The sequence below is a fragment of the Ambystoma mexicanum genome, chromosome 4q, assembly GCF_040938575.1.
Source record: "Ambystoma mexicanum isolate Mex_15411 chromosome 4q, UKY_AmexF1_1, whole genome shotgun sequence".
In the NCBI taxonomy this organism is placed as follows: domain Eukaryota; kingdom Metazoa; phylum Chordata; class Amphibia; order Caudata; family Ambystomatidae; genus Ambystoma; species Ambystoma mexicanum.
The window spans coordinates 970,963,075-970,985,938 of NC_090928.1; the positions used below are offsets into that span (position 1 = coordinate 970,963,075).

At 46.1% G+C, this 22,864-nt stretch overlaps 1 protein-coding gene across 3 annotated transcripts in view; it reads right to left on the reverse strand.

Annotated features, from left to right (window-relative positions):
* Positions 1-22,864, reverse strand: part of INTS7 (integrator complex subunit 7) — a 673,605-nt gene that overhangs the window by 524,291 nt on the left and 126,450 nt on the right. For all 3 annotated transcript variants that reach the window (XM_069608525.1, XM_069608526.1, XM_069608527.1), the window contains one exon: positions 18,108-18,307. In XM_069608525.1, coding sequence (XP_069464626.1) covers positions 18,108-18,307 — 200 coding nt within the window. The remainder of the gene's footprint in view (positions 1-18,107; positions 18,308-22,864) is intronic.

Here is a 22,864-nt window from a genome sequence, read left to right on the forward strand (position 1 = left end):
TTGGAAAGGAATTACCAATGCAATTAATAAAGTTCTGAGTGAAGAGAGGGAGTTTAACTTTGAAACTTTGATTCTGGGTGAAGATACTGATCTAGAGGACCTACTGTATTACCAAGTAACATAGATTTAGAAAGATCGAATGTATTCCCCACAACAGAATCATGGATGGAGGAAATGTATTCAATATGTAATATTGAAAGAGTTGTAATGCCCCTGCAGAAGAAGGAGAGGCTATTGGATAAAGTATCGGGTGATTTTCTGAGTTTGGAATCGGATTAAACTGGTAAAGATAGAGAAGAGATGGCGAATTGATGAAATCTGGATATTAATATAAGTGTATTTTTGATAATTTCATGAACTTGCGCTAACATTCAGAGATTGAAATGTGTATTTACAATTTGACAACATATGCAGATTGATTTTTCCTTTTTGGTGTTTTTTTTCTTTTCTTTTTCTTCTTTCATCTCCTTGCTCTTTTCTTTCTTTCCAACCTCTTGTCCTCACTCTTTCGTTTAACCTTCTCTGTTTCAGATCCCATTAAAGGAGGTTGGGGGGGGGGGGAGGGGGGAATATAGTTTTCTGAATGTATAGTATTTGTTAAAGATAGGATGTATTAACTGAAATGTATTCTGATATTCATTTGTATTGTGGTAAATTGAATAAACTGGTTAAAAAAAAAAAAGAAACAAAGACATTAAAGAGACGGAGTACAAACCAAGGAGGCACATTGAAAATAAAGACCCACGCCATAGACGAGTATATGGAATGCAAATATGGGGGGAGCTGCGAGAAACCTGAAGGTGTCTCACCCGCTAGTCCCTGGGGATCTGTCATCCAGGTGGCCAGGACATGGCCATCGCTTTTGGATCAAGTTCCTGGGGGTGGACCAGTGCGGAAGGATCAACTGGATGAGGGGTTCTCAGGGAAAGGAAGTGCGATACCAGAGGGTGAGACGCGGTATCCCCTTCCCAATAACACATTTTCCTCATCCTACCAGGTAGGATACATATGAATTCAAACCTCCCTACACCCTTTTTTCAACACAAACACTTTCTCAAGGACAGTTCACTGTGAGCGACAATGGACTAACACCAGAGCAGTATAGCTGACATGTCCCAACACCATGGACAGGCATGGTCAGGCAATTACGGATTATTACACACAGCTGACTGCCACTGCACTTCCACACACGGATAAAAAGCGGAGCACAAAAGCACACTCTGAGCGAGGCAAACCACATGTGGAAACAGCAATTTCAAGATGGCAGTTTAATACAAGGAGAAAGACGCAGAGACCGGAGAGAGTCGCAAGGAGGGAAGTACCCGTGACCTCTAATGACCGTTACTTTCGTGAGCCTTGGAAAGTAAGAAACCAAAGACCAGGCACTAAGGCTGATCAAACCTGCGCAGTGTGTCGGAGGTACCCGGTTCTCTCCTCCGTAGACAACCAATGCGGAGAGGAGCAATTGTCGCTGTGGTATTGTCCTTGGCTCCTACAACAAAGCGGTGTGAGAAAAGACAGCACAGCCAGTGAGTCAGAGAGACTGATAGCAAACCAGCTTGTGTTTTGGACCAAGGTTTCAAGCGGCAACATTGTACAAAGAGAACAGTGTGTGAGGTGTTGGCAAAGAGCGATGCAGATATAATTGGAAACAAAAGGAGTAGTTGAACTTTATAATTGAACTTTGGGAGGCCAAGAAAAGATCCCATACATAGAGTGGTCCGGCGCCACGTAGGTGCTGATTCAAAAGTCTCTGTTAGGTATCCAACTGATGCCGAGGGTGATAAAAAGGAATATTGAGATGCAAGTGGTCATGCAACGGGTCAAGCTAAACCCTATGCACATTCGAAAGTCTTCAATAGTTTAAAGTACATCACAATTGGTCCGAGCCCGGCTGAGGGAAACTATTTGAGTGAATGAAAGGGATCCGAGCCCGGCTGAGGGTGATCCGGGGTGAACCGGGAGTCATCCCAGAAGGAATTATTTGAACTTTTGTTCGAAAGGGATCTGAGCCCGGCTGAGGGGGATTCGGGGTGTACACCCAAATTGAATAATGGAAAAGGAAAATAACATTTTTGTATTGTTTTTGTATACCAGGCCCTCTGAGTCAGGAGACTAGAAGAAGTAAAGAGGCTTGGACACAGAAGGTCTTGAACTGTGAAAATGGAACTGTATCCTCGTGAGTGTGTGCTTTTCTCGAGTGAACCTCCTTGTCCCGTGGGGAAGTGAACATCACCCCACATTATTTGTAAATTAGTAGTAAGGATTGGCAATAGTTTTTTTAGTATAGGCCCTTTTAATTTGACAAGACTCCACTAGGACTGCATTGTTATTATTATTTGAGATAGTGCAGTTTTGAAGAGCCGTCTCTGGTCCGGAGATGAGCAGGACTGGACCTGTGTTGCTCAAACCATTAACAGCTGCAAAGAGAGCTAATGCCAAAAGTCTAGCGTGCCGGGAAATATATGCTTTGCCTCCTGGAATACGAGAGGTCACGTGCATTTGTTCGGCAATATTCCCACTGAATTAGAGGACGTAGACATTTTATGTCTACAAGAGACATGGCTAACGAACATACCAGCAGCGGACGGCTTTGAGATTGCCCTGAATCCAGAAACTAAAAGGAAATAAAGGACGTCCTATGGCCGGGTTGCTTACCTTTGTCAAACTTGAAAGTGGCATACGCATTCTATCAGCAAAAAACATATCACCATATATACAAGCTGTCAAGATCAAATTGCCGATAGAGCAACCGAAAGTAGAGAATTTGTTAATGCTGATAAATGTCCACTGGCAACATGCTGCAATGCAACTTGACAAATTAATGGAGTTAATTACAGGAACGATCTGCGACGTCAAGGAAAATGAGAAGGAGGCTAACATTTTGATCTGCAGCGATCTCATTATAAACTGTCTGCCCGATAAAATCAGAAATTACCGTACATATGGGAAGAACATCAGCGATCCGGCGGCCACAATGTGGCTGCACGAAATGAAAGCATGGAACCTAAAGATGCTGAATGGAGAAACTATTGGTGACATTCCAGCGCATTTTACCTGGCAAAGAAATCAACAACAATCCACCATCGATTACATGTTTGGGTCTGGAAGAATGAAACAGGAGGTTGCATGCTTAAACATCACTAAAATGGAATATTGCAGACACGCTTGGACACAAGGACGGTTTTGATTTTTGGTTTTAGATAGGGTCAGAGAGGCCTTTTCCCCTCCTTATTTGTGTTAATAAAAGTCTTCAACCAAAAACATGACAACTCTGTTTCCGACTCATTTCTGACTCCTCACATATCCTCTGTCAGGGGAATCAAATCCACTTGGATACTTCCTCACATCTGAAAACAGTAATATTATTTACAGTATACGTTGCCCCTGCAAGATATATTCCGTTGGACAATGAAATCCAGAAAGCATATATTGTAGTGTGAGTGAATGCTCCTCTCCATGCACAAAGAGGTTGCAGTGTCCCGGACGCTACATGTGCGGGAACAAGCAACCTATTTGGTCATGGAACGTTCAGTTACAGTACAGCTCCATGTACTGAGCATTTAGCGTTTGCTTTAATATACTTCCATCTGTGAGAGCATTTTGGAGTAAGACACAGACAACAGATTCTGAATTAACAATGCAACTTTATTAACTTAAATGTCAAGATGGAAAAAGGCCCATCTTGCCCTATACTATAGTGGGGTTTCCCTACCAAACAAAAACTAAGGAAAGTCAAAGACCAAGAGTTCAATTTAAGAATATGTGTCCAAAACCTTTACTTGCCCTCACCACTAATCTATACAAAGTGTAGGGATGTCAGCAACCAACAAAACAGTATTCAACATAAAGTACAGAGCTCTGCTCAGCTTGCAACTTTCTTTCAGCTCCTTTCCTCACATAGAAAGCAGTTCTTACAGCAGTCGCAGGATTGCCTTAAATTCAGGATAATCTAGAATTCACCAGTACTCAGCGTTCTCTTCCCCAAGTTCCAAAACACAGATAAAAACACAAAATATCCTGAGACTCTGTCCTAAAGTCAATAAGTAATTCAAACCTGAGGGATCCCTTCCCCAAGAGGCACTTTCCATGGTATGTTGAAATCTTGGCATTTCTCAGTTTTCTCAAAGATCTGCGCCACACCTGCATCCTTCTGCATAGGGTTAGTCGTTGTACTACAAAATTGTCTTGGCTGAAAATTACAGTTTGTTTTAATTCACTTGTTAAAGTTCATCTCCAAAGTTCCATTCACTTTGGAGTCCAAAAGAGATGGAGCATGCTTGCTCTATAAATGTTCGATTCACTTAAAGGTTCAATATGTATTGGTTTCTTTAATTCAAAGTTTGGTTGCTTTGTAGATTCAACATATATGAACTCTGCTTGCGTTTAAAGTTTAATTCACTGTGAAACTGACACAAGATGGGTTTATTTAAATTGTAAAGCTTCAGTGCTTTATAATCTTCCTAGATACCAGTTTTCTTTCAGTGCAGTATTCAATAAATATGAAGATATTCAATAAATATGAAGATATATTTGTTAAGCTTTGCATTCGGTTCGGATTCAATGTTTATTAAAGGTTTTAATTTAGTTCACTTGGTGGTTATATTCAAAAGAGAATTTAGTTGTAATATGCCTTTGTAATTTGCCTTTAAATGTGCTCAGTCTTTCAAAAACGTGCTTTTATGAACACGCACCACTCAGTAACAAAGTATTCTTAATTGTTCAAAGGTTAACAAGTTCCATTGTACGCTGGTTAACAAGGATTCGACTGCGAGATCTTCAAAAACGTGTCTCATCATACACACTCCAATACTAAATAACATTGCGCGTAGGATCAAACACTTGCATACCGGGTTTCTGCTTTCATAAAAATTCACTGGTTGCTTCATTGCAAGTTCCTGCAGTGCAGATCTATCGGCCTTTGGGTCTCTGCCTCAGGGATCCACCGTCTGCCCCTCAGGCACTCCTGGGTCGGCTTATGTCTCCAGGAGAAAGAGCACTTCAAACACCAGAGAAAGGGCCATCCTACCTGCGCGGCTCCCGTTTTCAAATCCTTCATCATTGATGGCAATACTATCAAGGTATCTAAGGACACAAAAACCTTAGGCATATATCTTGACGCAACCTTGTCCCTCGCTAGACAAACCAACGCGATTTTCGCTTCATCAGCCTACACATGTAAACTCATTACAGCATGTCGACTTTTCCTTACCACATCCAATTGCACCATCCTTGCCAGAACCCTCATCATGGCGAAGCTTGACTATTGCAATGCCCTTTTTCTAGGGACTAGCCAAAGGAAACTAAGCAAGTTACAGGTAACTCAGAACAATGCTATTAGGGCAGAACTAAATATCCCAAGGAATCAGCACAGCTCCGACTCCAGACGCAGCCGGCATTGGCTTTCGGTCCCCGAAAGAATCTCCCTTAAAACACTTTCACTCATGCATAAATGCCTGTCCAACCAGGCCTCAGATTACTTGGTGAACAGCTTCACACCACACACCTCCATCGGTCCACAGAGAACTGCCCAAGCACACTCTCCTTCAATACCGAGGTTCAAGCTTCAGAAAGCAGGGGGGGGGCAGCTTCCCGGTCCTTGCAGCCAAGCTATGGAACTCATTTTCCAATCCACTCAGATCTGAACCTTCTTTTCACGCTTTTAAGAGCAAAGCTAAATTGTGGCTTATAGCGCAGGACTCGCAAAGTCACCACCGGTCTCAGTGATCCCCACTATCACTATTGCTTTCCGGTCATCCTGTTAGCTCATATGTGCTGCTTTTGACCATTACTTGTAATTAACTCGTATATTATCTGGTAAATATCTTGTAAATACTGTTTTGCATATATACTTCTGTCTGCTTATACATACCAGGTCTCTGTAAACCTCAAGAAATGCGCCCAGATGCCTCTGGGCCAACCGCGCTATATAAATAAAATATAAATACAAATACAAATGCCTAGTCTTCATTACTCCCGATTGCCTCTTTTTCGTCGCAGTACTGTTAGCAGTCATAGATGAGGAAATCAGGGGAGTTGACCTTTAATACCCCATGAATGTGGGAGAAGGGTTGGGTCGGTCACTAGCAGGAAAGGTGGATACCATGTCTCAACCAAGGGCATCCCACTGGCACTCCCTGTCCCGAAAGACCCTCCAACCAGGTGATCCTCCCTCACTTGTCCGCCCCCATCGTCGGGATCCAAAAGCGATGGCCTCCTGCGCAAAGGACCCATGGGGAATAGGAGTGAGAACACCCTCAGGGTTCTCACACATCCAAAGCACTGCATTTTATGGTGCTTCGGATGACAATCTATTTAGCAAACATGAATATCCTGGCGCATAGATGCATGTGCCTAAAAGGGACCTGCGTCCAAGGCACCAAGCCGAAACAGCCGGCGCTGAAAGGGCTGCGATACAAACACTGCGTACCACCCTCGAAGAACATTCAGATCCACATATAAACATCTTCTCTATTCCACCCAGCACTCTAGCACAATGAGATCCCTTCTAATCTACAAACTTATTGCAGCTCTGTTAGGTGGTTTCTCCTCATGTCTTCTGGCGAGGGCTTGTGAAGACCAACCTGAAGTCTATTGTTGCTAGTGAACAGGTTGCCACTAAGTTAGTCCTGACTCTCACACTTGTGGTATGGCTGAGCAGTCTGGCTGCACTCATAAAAAGGGGAGAGTGGTAGCACTAAAGTTATTAAAAAAACAGCACACAACTTGCTGTTCCCACTCTGCACTCCTTAAAGTAATTGTTATGGTATATCTGTATTACATTCTTCCTGTCGGGGTGCTCCACCATATACAAAGCATAGCCTAATGCTACGATGATTTTATAGGGATCTTTGCATTGGGCCAGCATTTTATTTTTCTGCAGCAGGGACCGGGGCTAGGAATGTTTTTTCTGTGAAGCTCCTTAAATGGGATTTCCCAATGAACAAGTTACTTACCAACTGGTAACGTTCTTTCGACTGGATGTTCCTCCAACGTATTCCACATCTTTGACATGTAATGTCCACAGCTGTGCACTTCGGAAACTTTTTTAAGCAGAGGGTGTCCTGCGTCGATGACGTTGGGTCGATGCCCTCGAAGGCCCGCAGCCTCAGAACCTGTGGCACCCGTCTCATGCCTGCTTGACTGCACATAACCTTGCGGAAACGTAAGCTGCAATCGTATAGAAAATTCTCCAGAGGGGCAGGCTGGGAGGGCGATGTGGAATACACTGGAGGAACATCCAGTCGAAATAACGTTACCAGTAACTTGTTCTTCGAATGTATTGTGTCCTCCAACGTATTCCACATCTTTGATAGACTCCTAAAGCAGTACTAGTAAATGGAGGAGGGAAAAGAATTTAGAGTGCCCAATCGGATTTCAGAATAAAGAACCGCCTTTCCAAAGGTCAAATCCTGATCATGGATTGTATCCAGGGAATAATGTTTAACAAAGGATTGAAGCCCATGTGGCTGCATCACAAATATTCCTAATAGGAAATCCCCGCTGGAGGGCTGTGGAAGTAGCCACGCCCCTAGTGGAATGAGCTCGCAACCCTTCAGGAGGGTCCTTAACCGCTAATCGGTAACACTCTGTAATGGTGAGGATAATCCACCTGGACAAGTTCTGCTTGGTAACAGCCTGGCCCAATCTGTGTCCAGCATATCCTACAAAGAGTTGATTGTCCACACTGACCCTGGACATCCTAGAAATGTAAAAGCTCAGAGCTCGCCTAGGATCCAACCGATGGAGTTACTCCTCTTCCTTATCAGGATGAGGAGGAGGGTAGAAAAATAGAAGAACCACCTCTACCACCATCCGCAGCCTGGCCTCTGGCACCAGAAAAATGAAGGATGCCATGAGGCCGAGCAACCTTAAGAATTCTAAAGCCAGGAGACTATGTGCATGTTGAAACTTGTCTACCATCTTCACAATGTGATGAGCCCTCATCTTGGGATGCAAGCACTTACCCAAGGACGTGACTAACACAGCCCCGATGTACTGGAGCTGTTAGGAAGGTGTCAGATGCGACTTCTTGAAATTCAGGGAGAAGCCCAGCCTGTGGAGGGTGCGGCAGGTGAGACCGAGGTGATCCAATGCTTGCTTGGGAGAGTGCGCCCAGATCAGCCAGTCGTCCAGGTAGGGGTAGACATTAATCCCCCCCCCCCCTCGCCTGAGGTACGCTGCCACCACCACCATTAGCTTGGTGAAGACCCTCAGGGCGGAGGTCAATCTGAATGGCAGAACTCAAACACTGAAAGTGCGAGTCGCCAGCCGCAAACGTCAGGTACATTTTGTGCTTGGGATGAATCGGCACATGAAAGTAAGCATCCTGTAGGTCCAGAGACACCAACCAATCCTGAAGTTGAAGGGCCTGGAGGACTTGAGAAAGAGTAACCATTTTGAACTTGTCCTTCCTGAGAACTTTGTTCAACCAACGCAAGTCCATGATGGGCCTCAATCCCCAGTCTTTCTTCGTAATCAAAAAAAAAAGGGGAATAGCATCCCTTGTTCCTCTCCGCTACAAGCACCAGTTCTATAGCGCCTTTCTCCAGCAGGGTTAGGATTTCCTGCGCAAGGAGCGGATCCGGAAGCTTCAAAGAGAGTTTCCCGGGTGGATTGTCGTGAGGCCGCTGAAGGAAGGGAAGGCAGTAGCCGTGGGCTATGGTATCCAGAACCCAAGCATCTGAAGTAATTGCTCGCCATTCTTCGAGATGCTGAGACAGTCTGCCCCCAACCGGTGAACCATGGGACATGGCCTCATGACTGTTTGGAAGCGGCTGTGCCTGAAGGCAAAGAGGCAGCTGCCTGAGCGGCTTTGGCACCACAATTTCCCCGACCACCACGGGTACTTTTCCGCTGGCCCCTTTGACTGGAGGCCCCTCTCATTCTACCAAAGGAGTAGCAACGAAAAGAACCTCCCCTCCATTGCTGTCCCCTAGGACGAAAAGGCAGAGGTTGATGCACAGCTGCGTTTAAAGATTTAGCCGCAGCTTTCGAGGTCTGCAACCTCTCAAGACTCTCATCAGCTTTGCTGCCATAGAAATGTGTGCCATCAAAGGGCATGTTCAGAAGATGGGCTTGCACATCCGGTGCAAAACCCGACTTCCGCAACCACGCAAATCTGCGTAGAACGGTGTTTGCAGAAATGGATCGGCTAACACTGTCGGCCGTAGCCAAACCCGACTGAAGGGATTTGCACAGCGCATCATTGCCGTCTTGCACGAGAGCAAGGAACCCATCCCTTTCTTCCCCCTCGGGAATATGCTCAGCCGCTAAAGAAACACAGTTCCACAGAGTGTATGTGAACCTTGCCAAGGCACAAGTGGAGTTGGCCGATTTCAAGGCCATGCTCCCAGCAGAAAATATCTTCCGGGCCCAACCGTCGAAGCGCTTGTCGTCCCTATCCAGAGGTATGGCAGGGTACGCCGCCTGCCTAGGGGTGGCCGTAGCCGTCTGAACCACCAAACTCTCGGGAGTAGGGTGAGTAGATAAATAGATGGGGTCGCTAATGCAAGGGCGGTATTTCTTTGTTAAAGATTTATTAACAGCCGGAAGAGATTCCAAGGACTGCCAAGCAGCTGCCACCCTTTTCTGTAAGGTAAGATGAAATGGCAAAACCGGGTCAGAGGACAGACCTTGATCTAAAATGTCCGTCAGATCATCCTGCACAAAGTCTTCAGGAGGACTGGACCAGCCCAGATACTCCTAGCCATGAGCCTCCTGTATGAAGACTCTGCATGAGCCCCAGGCTCACACCTACCAAATTCCACTTCTGGAGAAGTGTCCAACCCACTGGCATTATGGAGGGTCTGCCTCAACTCCTCCAACTGTCCCCAGAAAACAGTGGAGCTTCATCAAGCTCACCAGGGTCCTCAAACTCAGACCTTTCTTCCTCTTCATATATGTCAGCCAGAGGGAGCTGAAACCCAGGCCTGGTGACAGAAGAGGGCCTGGAGTCCAAAACTGGCCTCACAGACTTCGCCGTAGACTTCCTAGGAAGATCCACCACATCGGGGTACTCCAATGGCAAATTTCGGGCAAAAATACCCGAATGAGCCGAGAGCGCCGAAGGCTTTGACGCAGAGTGCGTCGACAACCTTGACATCGAAGGCTTCGGCGTCGACGTCAACACTGGTGCCGACGGCGCTGTCGGCTTATAAGATGGCAAAGCGTTGACGTCCGAGTCAGACTGACACGGCACCGACCGAGTCGACAGCGGCATCGAGCCCTTAGTAGGTTGCAACGGTCTCGCTGAGGACCCGTGCCCTGCGATTGACATATCGCTAACATTTGCTCCTTAAAGGCAGCCCATTCCTCCGGAGTCCAGGACTTTGTCGGGCATGCCACTTTCCTCGCGGCTCCCTACTCCGAGGAGGACGGGGAAGGCGACCGGTGATGGCGCTTCCACGAATGCTGTGATGAAGAAGACTGGCGGGAACCACTCCGGGACCGAGAACCCCGGGCCTCCACCCGACGCGGAGAGTCGCCCCTCGAGTCGTCGGTGGATACCCCTTTGGACTTGGATTTTCAGGAGTTACTGGGCTTAGAACACCCACCTACCTGGAGCTTCCCCTTCCGCAAGGCCTTGGCAGTCACCGACTGGCATTTCAAACAGTCGTCTGTGTCGTGCGACTCGGCCAAGCACCACAAACGAATGCGATGCGGGTCAGTGATCGACATTTTCGACTTGCAGTCCCGGCAGGTCTTGAAGCCAGACCGTGGAGTTGGAGGGGTCTAAGAAAGAGACATCACGAGGCGCTCTGAGTTTCACGAAGCAACACGTTCGCTGAAAAAACGGAACTGAGGCTGTCGGCGCCGTGCATCCTATATATAACATTCAGTGACATCGCCCTCGACGAAGGCCTTTGTGGGACCTCGACCCCACGTCATCGACGTAGGACGCCCTCTGCTGAAAAAGTTTCCGAAGTGCACAGCGGTGGACATTACATGTCAGAAATGTGGAATACGTTAGAGGACACAATCCATTCGAAATACTATTTTTCTAGGCCAAGTTTAGAATCCCGTTGCTTTTTTTGGCAATATCTTGGTGGGAGCTGAAATGGTTTTGTAGGTTCTCTGTGTACTCTTATTTTTGTGGAATACTTGCTCACAATCCTCTGGTACCAAGATTTGTTTGACAGTTTGGCCCCTTCAGTATTATGCTACTCTCTATTTGTCTTCAGGAAATTCAGTCCCTGGTACTGTTCAGGCAATAGATTCTAGTCCGATTGGACTCTGACTTGTAGAAGGGATGGGTCTTTGCTGCTCAGCTCTGAAATCCCCTCAGTCTTGTTGCACCGTCCAATCGATAGCATGGTGACACGCAGGAGGACCTCATGGGGATAAGAATGTGAGTCTTGGACATGGCCCCTTTAACTCCCGACCCCACAGGGCAATGACAACACCCAAACCTTCTCTACCTATGATACAGTCTGAAACCATTTGTTATTGTAAACTGCCATTCAATCTTGCTGTAATGAGTACAGGGACGAAGAAGATCCCGAACAAATTATAATAATGTAGGAACAGTGCTCGACCAGCTGTTGTCAATCAAACTGACGTTACACTGGTGCAGTTCCTGCTATTTAAACCAATCAGCAAAGAAGGACCTTGTTCTGTTCTGATTCCGGAGGAGAACCCAGCGAGGGAGGACGCCATTGAGAAGCCTGCAAGGTTGAAACTGGGCTTCGGGAGACTGCAGCGAGGCAGCTCTCCAGAGTAGCAAAGACGAGCAGTGAGACGCTCAGGCAACATCTTGCGAGTCGGCTGGGAGCTGGCACACTTAAAGTGGAGAAACAGAGGTGGTGACGTGACCTGCCGTCGGTGAAATGTGCGGTCCGAGAACTGCGTTGAGACCTCCAGCTATGGCCTAACGCAGAGCCGCATAGGCGAATGTATGGGCAGTACGAGAAACTGTGGAGGTGGCGTGACCCGTAACCGGTGGACCGTCCGGTTCGGGACTCATGTCCAGACTGCCAGCAGTATCTGGCCACAAAGACAAGTGGGGCAGAAAGAGAAGTAGAAGACAGAAGAACAAATCTGCGGCCCCTGGCGAAACCGGTGAAGCATTCCCCGAAAGAAGGTAACAGGAAGAAGAGTAAGTCTGGGAAAGTTTGAGACTGAGTCGAGAAGTAGAAGAAGAAAACCTGTTGTGAGGCAATTCCCTAGCCGGTTCCACAAGAGTGTAATACTGGATTGTCAAGGAGGACTCAGGGAGCCTCTTTATCGTCCCAGTGGGGGCAAGTTAGAGAAAGTAGAGAGTGGAAGAAGCCCTTGGAGGGAACTACAATATGTGTTAAAAGATTTGAAGAAAATATAGCTTGGAAGAGGCTTGCAGAGAACGGAGGAGCATTGTAATCCAAAAATCAGTACTCATCGAAATATAACTGATCGGTTTTGTCACAATGATTTCAAGTCGTTCAGCTGGGATAGGAAGATTAAGGGCAGATTATACAGAAAAATGTGCGATGAGGACTCGCTTTGACAAAGGGAGGACTCATGAAAGAAGGAAGCAATTGAGAAGATTTAGTATCCAGTTGGAGAGGAGGAATGCAATCTATGGGGACAAAACATGACATGGTTCTGAGATCAAGTCACAGGTGAGGGGTTGAGGGATTGCAGACTTTGGGGAAGAGGTTAGGGGACATTCTTGAGAAGCAACAAGCAAAATGCCTAGGCAGATGCATATTGGAAGTATGCCAAAGCAATCCTAAGAGTGGATCAGGAAGGGGCCTGGGTAGTTGTTGGTGCCAGTAACCAGCAAAGCAAGCATTTGGGCTTTTGCAAGGGTGGAACCAGAGTAAGTTGTTGCAGGCCTAAGATTTCATGTTTTGGATGAATGTGTTGGACATTGGCAGCTCAGATTGGTCAACCCAAATTTTGATTTTGAAGTCTTCCAGGATTGCAAGACTGAAAAGAAAGACAAGGAGTTGAGAGACCTTGTACACAAAGGTGCCACTGATGGCAAAATAGTAACCAGTTGGGAAGCTTAGAGTTTAACTGGAAATAGCCTAGACTGGATAGAAAGCTTTGAGAAAGAGTGGGGAGAAGCAGGGATTTGCAGATGAATGTTAGGCCGCAGACCCTGCTCATCAGCCTGTTTTTGAGAATATAGTAGGGTGGTGAGACCATATGGACCATCGAGGGGTTGCTGGTTTCCCTGAGCCATGTTTCGCTAAGGCAAAGAACATCGACCTGTGTCAGTCACAAGGTTGTTCACTTTAATAGCGTGCTTGCTTTCAGGGAGGACCCAGAGCAGAATTGGAATAAGCAGATCAAGAGATGGGTTTCTCAGGGAGGAAGGAATGTGGGTGAAGAAGCTCATTCTCTGTGGGTCTTTAAGTAAGGGGTATTTTGATCTGTAAAATCATCAGAACTCTTGTACAGAGAAAAGGTTTATTGTGTGATTTTAGAACAAGTGGGGCTGATGTGGGGCAAGCTCTTTGATGAAGACTGCATGTTGGTGGCACAATGAGTGCAAGCTTGTAGACCATAAGGTCGGCATTTAGAAAGAATGCAAGAGCGGGAGGTAGAAGGCTGCACAGGTTAGGGTTGGTCGGAAATGTGATCAGAAGGAGAAGTAAGAAATGCAGTGGAAATGAGACTTTGGTAAAAAAAAAAAAAAGGCCCATATAAAGGCCAATGGGGTAGGGCTCACCTTTGGAGGGTGACAATTCCAGGGAGATTTCACCTTTCCCCAAGGGGGTGCCGACCCCTTTGGGACTAGAGAGGTGAGCCCACTACTCCCAACACCCTCTAGGGGGCAGGTTAAGTGGGATCCCTCTGGAGGCGACTCCCATGAGAGGGATACAAGTTACCATCCCTCCCCTGCATGCATTAAAACCTTTATAAGGTATTTAGGAGCTAAGTGCTACAATAACCATGTACACCCTTTTGGCAGAATTGGCTTTACTGTATGTAAGGGTGCACAAGTAAGACTACTTAAATCTAATGTGCAAGGATGTTATGCTGCGAACAAAAGTGGTAATGGCACTTCTTGCCAAGAGAAAGGTTCCCAATGTCTCGGGTTTGTCAAAAACAACAAAATAAATGTTGCTTTTCCCTTAATGTAGAATTTCAGTGATTGGGGATGAGCTCCTTTCCTTTGGATTCCTTCTGGTTCTACTTATAGTCACTGTTTATCTTTTTGGGTCCCAGACCCTGTACTCTCTTGAGTAAACTTTACATTATTCTATATCTTTCATATGGGTTCAGGTCCTAGACTTGCAATGCTGCATCACAATAGCTTGGTTTACTCTCCTGCTGAACATACATTTCCTTCTGGACCATCTCTGTTTCTCTCAGAGGCCCAGTTCCACTTATCTTGCGTTCTGCGGTTCTTCCCAGATTCCTCCCCATCCTTCAGCACCTCTCGGTGTGCCTGCGTACCTGTTTGTGTGGCTTGCGCCGTCCGTGCTGCGCTGCTCCAGCATCCAGCTTTGCCGATCACTGCTTTTCTCTCGGGCTGTGCTCCCCGTCTCTAGCCGCACCTGTGTTCCTCTTCGCGTAGGTGGCTGATTCGTCAGTTACTGCTTTCTTCTTGGGCTGTGGTTTTGGTCTGCAGCAGCTTCCCGGACTTCAGGATGACCGCAGGGTTTCTTGGGCAGCGGTAGACATAGCTCCTTTGTCCTAGAATACCGTCATGCCCCCATTCGCCTCCGTGCATGGCGTCTCCTGCTGAGTTTCCATGCTCGCCGGGTCAGCGTCTTCCAGGTTTCCTCGGAGGAGGATCACTCTCTCCATGTTGGTTTCCCTCTGTTATTTTGTATTGCTTTTACCAATGAACTGCCTTGAGAGACTAAACCTTTCACTCAGATTCTCTGGAGTGATCCTCGTACTCCTGGTCATCTTCTTCTTCACGGTACTTGTATTGGAAGTATATGGAAAACACATTGTATTCTTCTGTGCCTTAGTCAGATCTAACATATCAGGTTGGCTGACTTTGCAACACAAGATAATAGCACTGGTTGGAAAGAGGGAAGGAGAGTTTGTCTTTGGGGTAGAGTGAGGGTGTAATAAAGTGGAGGCATCCCGCATTCTCAGAAGATTATTGTCCCTAATCCCATAAGGGGCTTCCTCTCCCATGTGATCCTCCCCCTGTGCAACGCCCCCAGGGGGACTATTGTACTGTGGACACACTGCACTGGTCCCATGGGAAAGGTCTCGCCCTAGGGGAGAAGGGACCACATCCACAGATTCATCACACTTACATGTGCCCAATCTTATGCAAAGACTATGGAGAGATGATTGCTCCAGTCCCTCAGAGGCACTTACCACAGACAACCAATCCCAGAGGAGCCTCGGCCATTCCCGCAGAATCCAAGGGGGTGTGGTCCGAAAGTGAGAGAGAACGCCCATGTCAGTGGCCCGAACTAGGACGCGCACCGGAGTGCAGAGGGATAAAGCAGAGAGCTGGCCGGAGCAGCCCCAAAAGGCTGCTAGAGCAAGGCAGGAGTGTTTCACAAGGCCTATGCAGAGCCACACAGAAATGTCATATAGCGACTTCTTTCTGCCTGAGGAGAGGCAGGAGGGCCCCAAAAGGCCGATGTGGAGCCCCAAGGTCACAAAAGCGACTGTGCACCAAACGGGACGTTACGAAACCGAGCAAGAAGAGCCTCGGTAAGCCGAAGTGGAGCCTAGCTGGAAAAGTCACATAACCGGTTCCGCAACCAGAACAGAACCGATTTGACCCACCCCCAGAGTACCGCTCGAGGCAATCAGGTACATAGTGGCTCCAGTGGAAAGGGAGGTGAGAAATATAGAGGGAAAATTGCATCATACCGCAGAGTGGCAGAGTGAGAAAGAGAAGAAACCCACAGTGGAGAGAGACAGAAAACCCCAGAGTGAGGAGTGGAAAAGAGAAGAGTCCCAGAGTGGGGAAAGACAGCCAACACCCCAGAGTGAAAGATAGAATGGGTGGAGCCCCAGAGTGGGGAGTGACAGAGAACCCCTAAAGGGGAGGGAAAGAATGACCCCCGAGGTTAAGGTAAATAGCCGAAGCAAGACGTATGCTGGAATGCCATCCCCTCGAGCTTAAATGTCTTTCTACTGGTATTTGTGTTGTTTTTAGCTTTTATTTTGGGAAGTAAAGACAGTGATAGGTTAGAGTAGGATTCCGGGTAGAGGACTGTTACTAAGTTGCAGACATTCGGATAAGCACCTTTTTGACTTCCTTTCATACAATAGAGTTGAGCAGGTAGACTTTGGGAAATATTGCTTTTAATTTAACAAGAATAATAACCGAACAGCAATGCCTCATTGTCAGCGTCATGATTCTGATTTACTGCAGGAGTCATATGCTGATTCACAGTCAGGATAGGCCTGGAATCAACAGTAGGCATTCACAGGAGGTAGATGGATAATAGGTGTTCTGAGACCAGTGCTGAAAGACCCTTAGAAAGAGTGATGGCAAAGGAAACACTGGCAGATCAAGACACTGAATTCAAAGAGGATGGTTCAACAGGCAGAGTAATTTGTCAAGTAGAGATATTGTAAAGGTGTACTTGGGAAGGTACTGATGGTTGAGGAATGAAGAGGAAAACATAGCAGAGGCGCATTGGCTGTGATTGCTGCATTGTGCTAGCACAGTAAAACCAAATAAGGTAATAGACTACACCAGGGCGTTGAGTTATGTTGAATATTTGGGGAGCATACTACCATTTCTATTTAGCATGCACCTCATGGTCAAGACAAGGCTCCAAATCTATTCCAAGATAACTAACCAGAAGCACAGTACAAGTATAATAGTTCTCTTTTTGTTGTAATAGTAAGGTGTTGAGCAGTATGGGCTGTCCAGTGAAACATGTCAGACTGCTTTCAGCCATGAGCTTGGGCATTTGGCAAAATGGCAACAGGAGCTGAGCGACACCCCCAGATGAGCCACAGTTCCATCACCATCATCAGTCATAGCGGCAGTACCCTTAACACCTACCCAAAGGCAGAAACGTAGAGTGCCCAGCACCAGTTAGCCATGATGGAGAGGTCTGCACTCCACTGGGATTTGCAGGGGCTGTGGGAGTTTCTTGGTGCCTCAATGTTGCACCCCTGAAATGCAGGTTCATTGTGGATGGTGGGGTGTCTTTACCCTGAATAATCAGTTCATCTACCACACATTATCGGTGGTGGCTGCAGGAAAACCTTACTTCAGTACTTTTGGTTTCCAAAGACAATAGGAAGACTATGTTGCTAGCAGGACTACAAGCGGCTGATCAGGCATTCACCAGTCATCCCATTTTTGTTGTCAGCGCCAGGGGGCCAGGTTGGCCAATAGTAAGGAAACAAAGGGTGGAACAGAAATAGCAAGTAAACGCAAGCGCTCATGGTATACTGGGCTCCAAAGCCAACCCTAAATAGTCTTCTCTTGGACTCACTGTTCCATCTGGAGCAATTTAGTTAGACCATTTAGGCCAGTGAGAGCTGTTGGAGGCTTCTCCTGTACAGCCTCCCTGTCTTGGTCAAACCTTTAAAAAAAAACTTTATGCGCTCTTCTCCTTTGATGCCCAACTACTCCTCCACCTTCACAGCAAGTGCTAAGTGTAAGTCACGAAACTCACATGAGTACTTATAAACATCTAATGTTCCAAACATTATCAAAGTATCTTGAAGCTCATGCAAGCATTGAGACTGTAACCCTTAAAATATTACAGCCATCATAAACAAGTACTACATTCCTCAAACAGGTAATTTTGAAAAACAAATATACTCGTACAACGTTTTTTAACAAAAGCTACAATACCAACGTTGAACCAATAAAACTATCAACAACAAACCGAGGAACTGGCCAGATGTGGCACCTGAATACACACAGATCCTGGTAGCATTGCCTATTAAAGGCTATTTTTAGATATTTATCAACATATATAACATTAAAATATTTGTTTACAAAGTAGATTCAAAAAGAAGATAGCAATCTGGTGAAAAGTAATTTCAGCAAGCACTTTTGTGCTTCAGAGCCTTAGAGCATGGTATACTTGCTGTCAGACAAAATGTTGGCAAACCATTGTGTATGATAAGCAAACAATCAACGGTACAGTGTCATGTGTTGAGGATTCATCCACACAAACGGTCAATAACATAGTTTAAATAGAATTGGCACAGAGCCTTGTTACCTGCTTGGGGATATCAACCAAAGACGATGCAGCGAGTAGGGTAAAGGTGTGAAGAGTTACAATGACCATCTTAGTGGAAGGATAGGAGGTTACGAGCTGCTGTAAAAGCTGACGGGTGTTTGAAGCAAGGCTAGCATCATGGTGCATGTGCTGCAGGATGGGGATCAACTTCAGCTTCAAGTCCACAGGAGTGGCCAAACCTAGGAAAGCACAGTCAGAAGTTACGTTCCCTACCAAAGCGAAGAGCATAACAATACGTTCATGCAACCAGCGAAATTATAGATTCTAGTCACGAGATGGACCGGCCATATCGGGAAAAGATAACAAACTGAATGTGCACTTTTAACAGCATTCTAACTTAAGAAATTCACACAACTTTACTATCATTATAATCAATAAGGTGATCAACAATGAGCACATGGCGCAGAGCAGGCCTAGGTGGCCGGAAGCCATGCGCTTAGAAATAAGTGCAACTTAAAATTCAAAACTATGGAGCTGTAGTCAGGGGTCCGCTAATTAGTGCATACGAAAAATCACATACTCAAAAAATTGAGCACAAACCAGGCAAGAAGTAATGCCGTTTATTACACCTGGGTGATCACAAATCAAACAGAACAGTGGATTAGCACTGATCGAAAGGCGACATCTGAATGGACGACGAACAACAGCCTCTCTTGATTGGTTTGTAATCTCCTCCCCCTCCTCGATAGTGAAAGCGTCATTAGAGCAAACAGTTCAATAATTTCCCCATCACCTCACCTCCTCATGTGATACTCCATTTTATGGGGATTGGGAGCTGTGCAAGTGGGTCTAGGTCACCTGGCCTAAACCAGGCCCACCTGGTGCCTTCCTGGTAGCCACTCTTTTTCTCCACTTAACAGGCCACGCCCATTTGGTGCCTTCCTGGTTGCCAACCTTTTTCCCTACTTAAGGAGCACTCCAGCCTCTACACTTTGCAGATGGGGAGCAGGTGCAAGTGGGTCTAGGTCACCTGGCCTAAGCCCCGCCCACCTTCCTATCCCTGCCTCCTCCTTCCGTCGCTTAACTCTTAGATCAAGGGCGTCTCTCGCCCGGGTGTCCGAAGCGAAGGGCAGACAAAGAAAAGGGAAATTCCTGTTTGGACCAGGAGGACCCAGGGACCGAACCCCTGCTCAGACAGCAGGTAAGCATGATGTGATGAGTGCCGTTCTCATGCCCCCCTCCCCCTTCTTGTTTGCTGGAGTTACCTTCCTTGGCTTACTCCCGTCTATCCTGCCTTCCCATCCCTCTTAGCCCTCTCCCTCTGCCACCCCCCCACATCATACCGCTGCAGGAGTTTTGTCCTGATACACTATTGCTCTCCCATCACCCTGTTGTTGCAAATACTTGGTTGTGACTTTGTGGACTCTTGTATCATGCTGTGCCATGGTTATCCTGAATCCTGTATTGCATTTGCTGTTCCCTGCAACATTATGTGTCATCACCGACTCTGCAACTGCATTAGTCTCTCCCCACTTGCCTCTCCACTCTTTCTCACTGCTCACTCTGTTCTTGCCTCTTCTCACCTTCTTCCTTTTCCCTCTCTCCTCTCCCCCTTTTTCTTCTTTACTCTATGCACTGACTATCAGAATTGTCCTTGGACTTAGTATGATAGCTACATGGTTTGTTCCCCCCCCACGCCCCTCGTTTCTGTTCCTCCCCCTTCCTCTCCAGCACTATCTGAAATGTCATCAGGCCTAGAACAGTAGTCGCATGTTTTGTTCCTCTCCTTCCTTCTCCTCCCCCTCACCCACTCCTCTTGTAATCCTCCGGCTTTATCAGAAATGTCATCAGGCCTAGTACGTTAGACACCTGTCTGTTCTCTTTCCCACCTACCTCCTCCCTCCCTTATCTGGGTCTTAGCTCTTGCACTATCTGAAATGTCGCCAGGACGAGTACGATAGTAAATTTCAAATTCTTATTGTTCAAGGCCTTGTAAGAATGTTCACACTGTTTGTATTTTTCCTGTCTTCCCTCCCTTGCCTTGAAGTGCTTTGAAACACATTGTGTGTAGGTGCTATACAAATAAACTTATATCGTATCATTCAGAAGACCACGCACTGCCAATGGGCATCAGCGGCCATGTGACCGGCACACTGGTACAGAGCCACCTTCCCGCTACCGTACATGGAGCCCTGTTTGGCTGACTGCCCTGCATTTACATCACACAGTTCTGGCTGTCTTAATTCCCATATGACGAGTGAATTGAGCTTCCTCCCCCCTTTGCACATCCCTGTCATTGAGGTCACGTGTTTAAATTGAAATGTTTAAATTGAAATGTTAACAGATCCAGCCCGCTCCAAGGGATTTCCCACTATGCGTATCTGTGATTGTGCTATTTATGTCCCTCCCCTCCTTTAGCTAATCATAGAACAATGTGTTGGACCAAGTTTACATCCAATGCATCATTACCCCCTACCATTCCCGGTGAAATCCTTCAGACAGTGTTTCTGTGGCTCAGAGTATTTGTGTTATTCCCCATGTAGTCACCCCACCATGCATCTTCTTTACTCCCGCAATTGATAGGTGCGCCCCCCTATCTGGTGCGGAATTTCACCTATAACCCAGTGCAATGTAAAGAAGAAACTGTCAAATTGGTTCATGCTCTAATGGACTTAAAACATGTACGTTATACAAGAAGGTGGGAGTATTGTTCTTGTTTTTATGGCACTGAGTTAGCACACCAGGTATCCCAGAAGCTTCTCTTGTTAGAGTTCTTGAGGACAATTAGGGAGGGATGAAGTGTTTGATTTACCCCTTTTACTCCTAATTTGGCAACATGAAAATACATATTTGCCTATTCCAGTAGTAAAGCCACTGAATACTGCTCTGCAGGTTGCCTCCTAGTCATTGACTTTCTGGAGGATTGTCAGCCTACTTCACTTTGCACAGGTGGAACATGCTACTTCCAGAGCACCTCTAAGCGCAACTAGCTACATTTTCCACTGAACTTACTTATCTTTTGATACAACGGAGAAGCAAGTCAACTTTTCCAAAATCTTCCGATCACTGATAGCAATTTGTGGAAAAGTTTTTCTGGGAAAAATGGAAAAAGATGGGGTGGAATGGTTATTCTCTTGGAGTTCAGACTGTTAGGACATTTTTCTGAATTCCAACCATGGGCTTCGTAGAACCATACAACTGAGACAGAGCAAAACTCTTACTACCAGACTATATAGTAGCGTAGACAGAGCAGCCAGGCTTATCTTAGGAGGAGAGGGCTGTAACTTGGTACAAAGACATTGCAGCATACATATGGTCCAAAGAAACAATGAAACACTATGGGCATCATTATGAGTGTGGCGGTAGCAACGTACCGGCACCCTTTCCAGACCGGCACACTCCGGCTCTGCGGCGAGGGTCGTTACGCCCAGCAGGTCTGACCTGCCGGGCACAACGGGCCGGATGGCAGAGAATTCACAGAAGCACCCGCACTGTTAGAAACAGTGCCGGTGCTTCTGTGAACCCATTCCCATGGAGTTCTATGACACTCCATGGGTATGGGGACTTCCCGAATCCGCCACCAGATATCCTGGGCCGCCGGGACTTGTAATGTCCTGGTGGCACTGGGATATCAAGCAGCGGATTCAGTGTTACGAGGACGGCGGCAACCCGCCGGTACCACCGTCCTCGTAATCAGGGAACTATATATTGTAAAAGTAAAGGGTCTGTTTAAATACAAGTAAGCCAAGAGGAATCGTGGGAAAATAAGTACTTTCAAATTATATATAAACACAATTATAAAAACACAACACAATGCTTTAAGTACACAAAAGCATTGACTGTGTTCAGAAAACTAACAGTATTATTAGGGAAGTCAGACCTAATCAAATACATTCAGTATAGGACATACCTATTCATGGGGAGTAGAACTATCAGTTACTTTCAGATTACTTTACACTAAGTCACTGGTAGTAGACTCTGTCAGTCATGCAGTGACACTCAGTTAAGGACTCACTCAGTAAACCAACCCGGTTACCAGGATACTTTTCTGAATAGTGGAACACAAATTCATGGAACAGTATAAACCTATATCTATGTTCAGGGTAACACACAGGTGAGTAAGACCTTATGGTGTAATATACAATTACAGCTGCTTTTTAGATCAGTGGAACACTAAGGTAAGCAATAACTTTCTACACTAATTTAGGATTGCACCAGGCAGACCAACGTCAGCTAAACCTACAGGACACGTTTTAAAAATGGCACACAGCTATTCTAGGCAGGTCAAAACTAAAGGTGTCATATACTATTACAGTTGCTTTTCAGTTCAGTGGAACACAGAATGTAATATAAGCTCTAACTTAGTTCAGGATGGCACAATGCAGACCAAGGCAAGTAACACCAACAATACACTTATTAAGAATTGCACACAGCTATTCAAGGAAAGTAAAACCCAACGCAAACATATTCTAGACAGGCTATACAGCAGGTCAGGGGAAGCAAGACGCAGTTGTTAAACTTATACATATATTCTGAAACAAAGTGTTCAGTTAAGCCAACAGCATTACTGTTGGGAAAGAGACATAACCAATTCACAGGTGAGTAAAATAACCTTGCATATACTTTTCAGAATGGCAGAACACATTCAAGGTAAGCAAGAACTTTGTAACTGATGACTATCAGAGGGGCAGTTACAAACCAACTCTTTAACTTTTAAACACGTGTTATACTTTTCAAGGCAGAATCATTTTCATATACAGTCCTACCTTAGTCTATTGCATGAGTTCTCTCAGAGG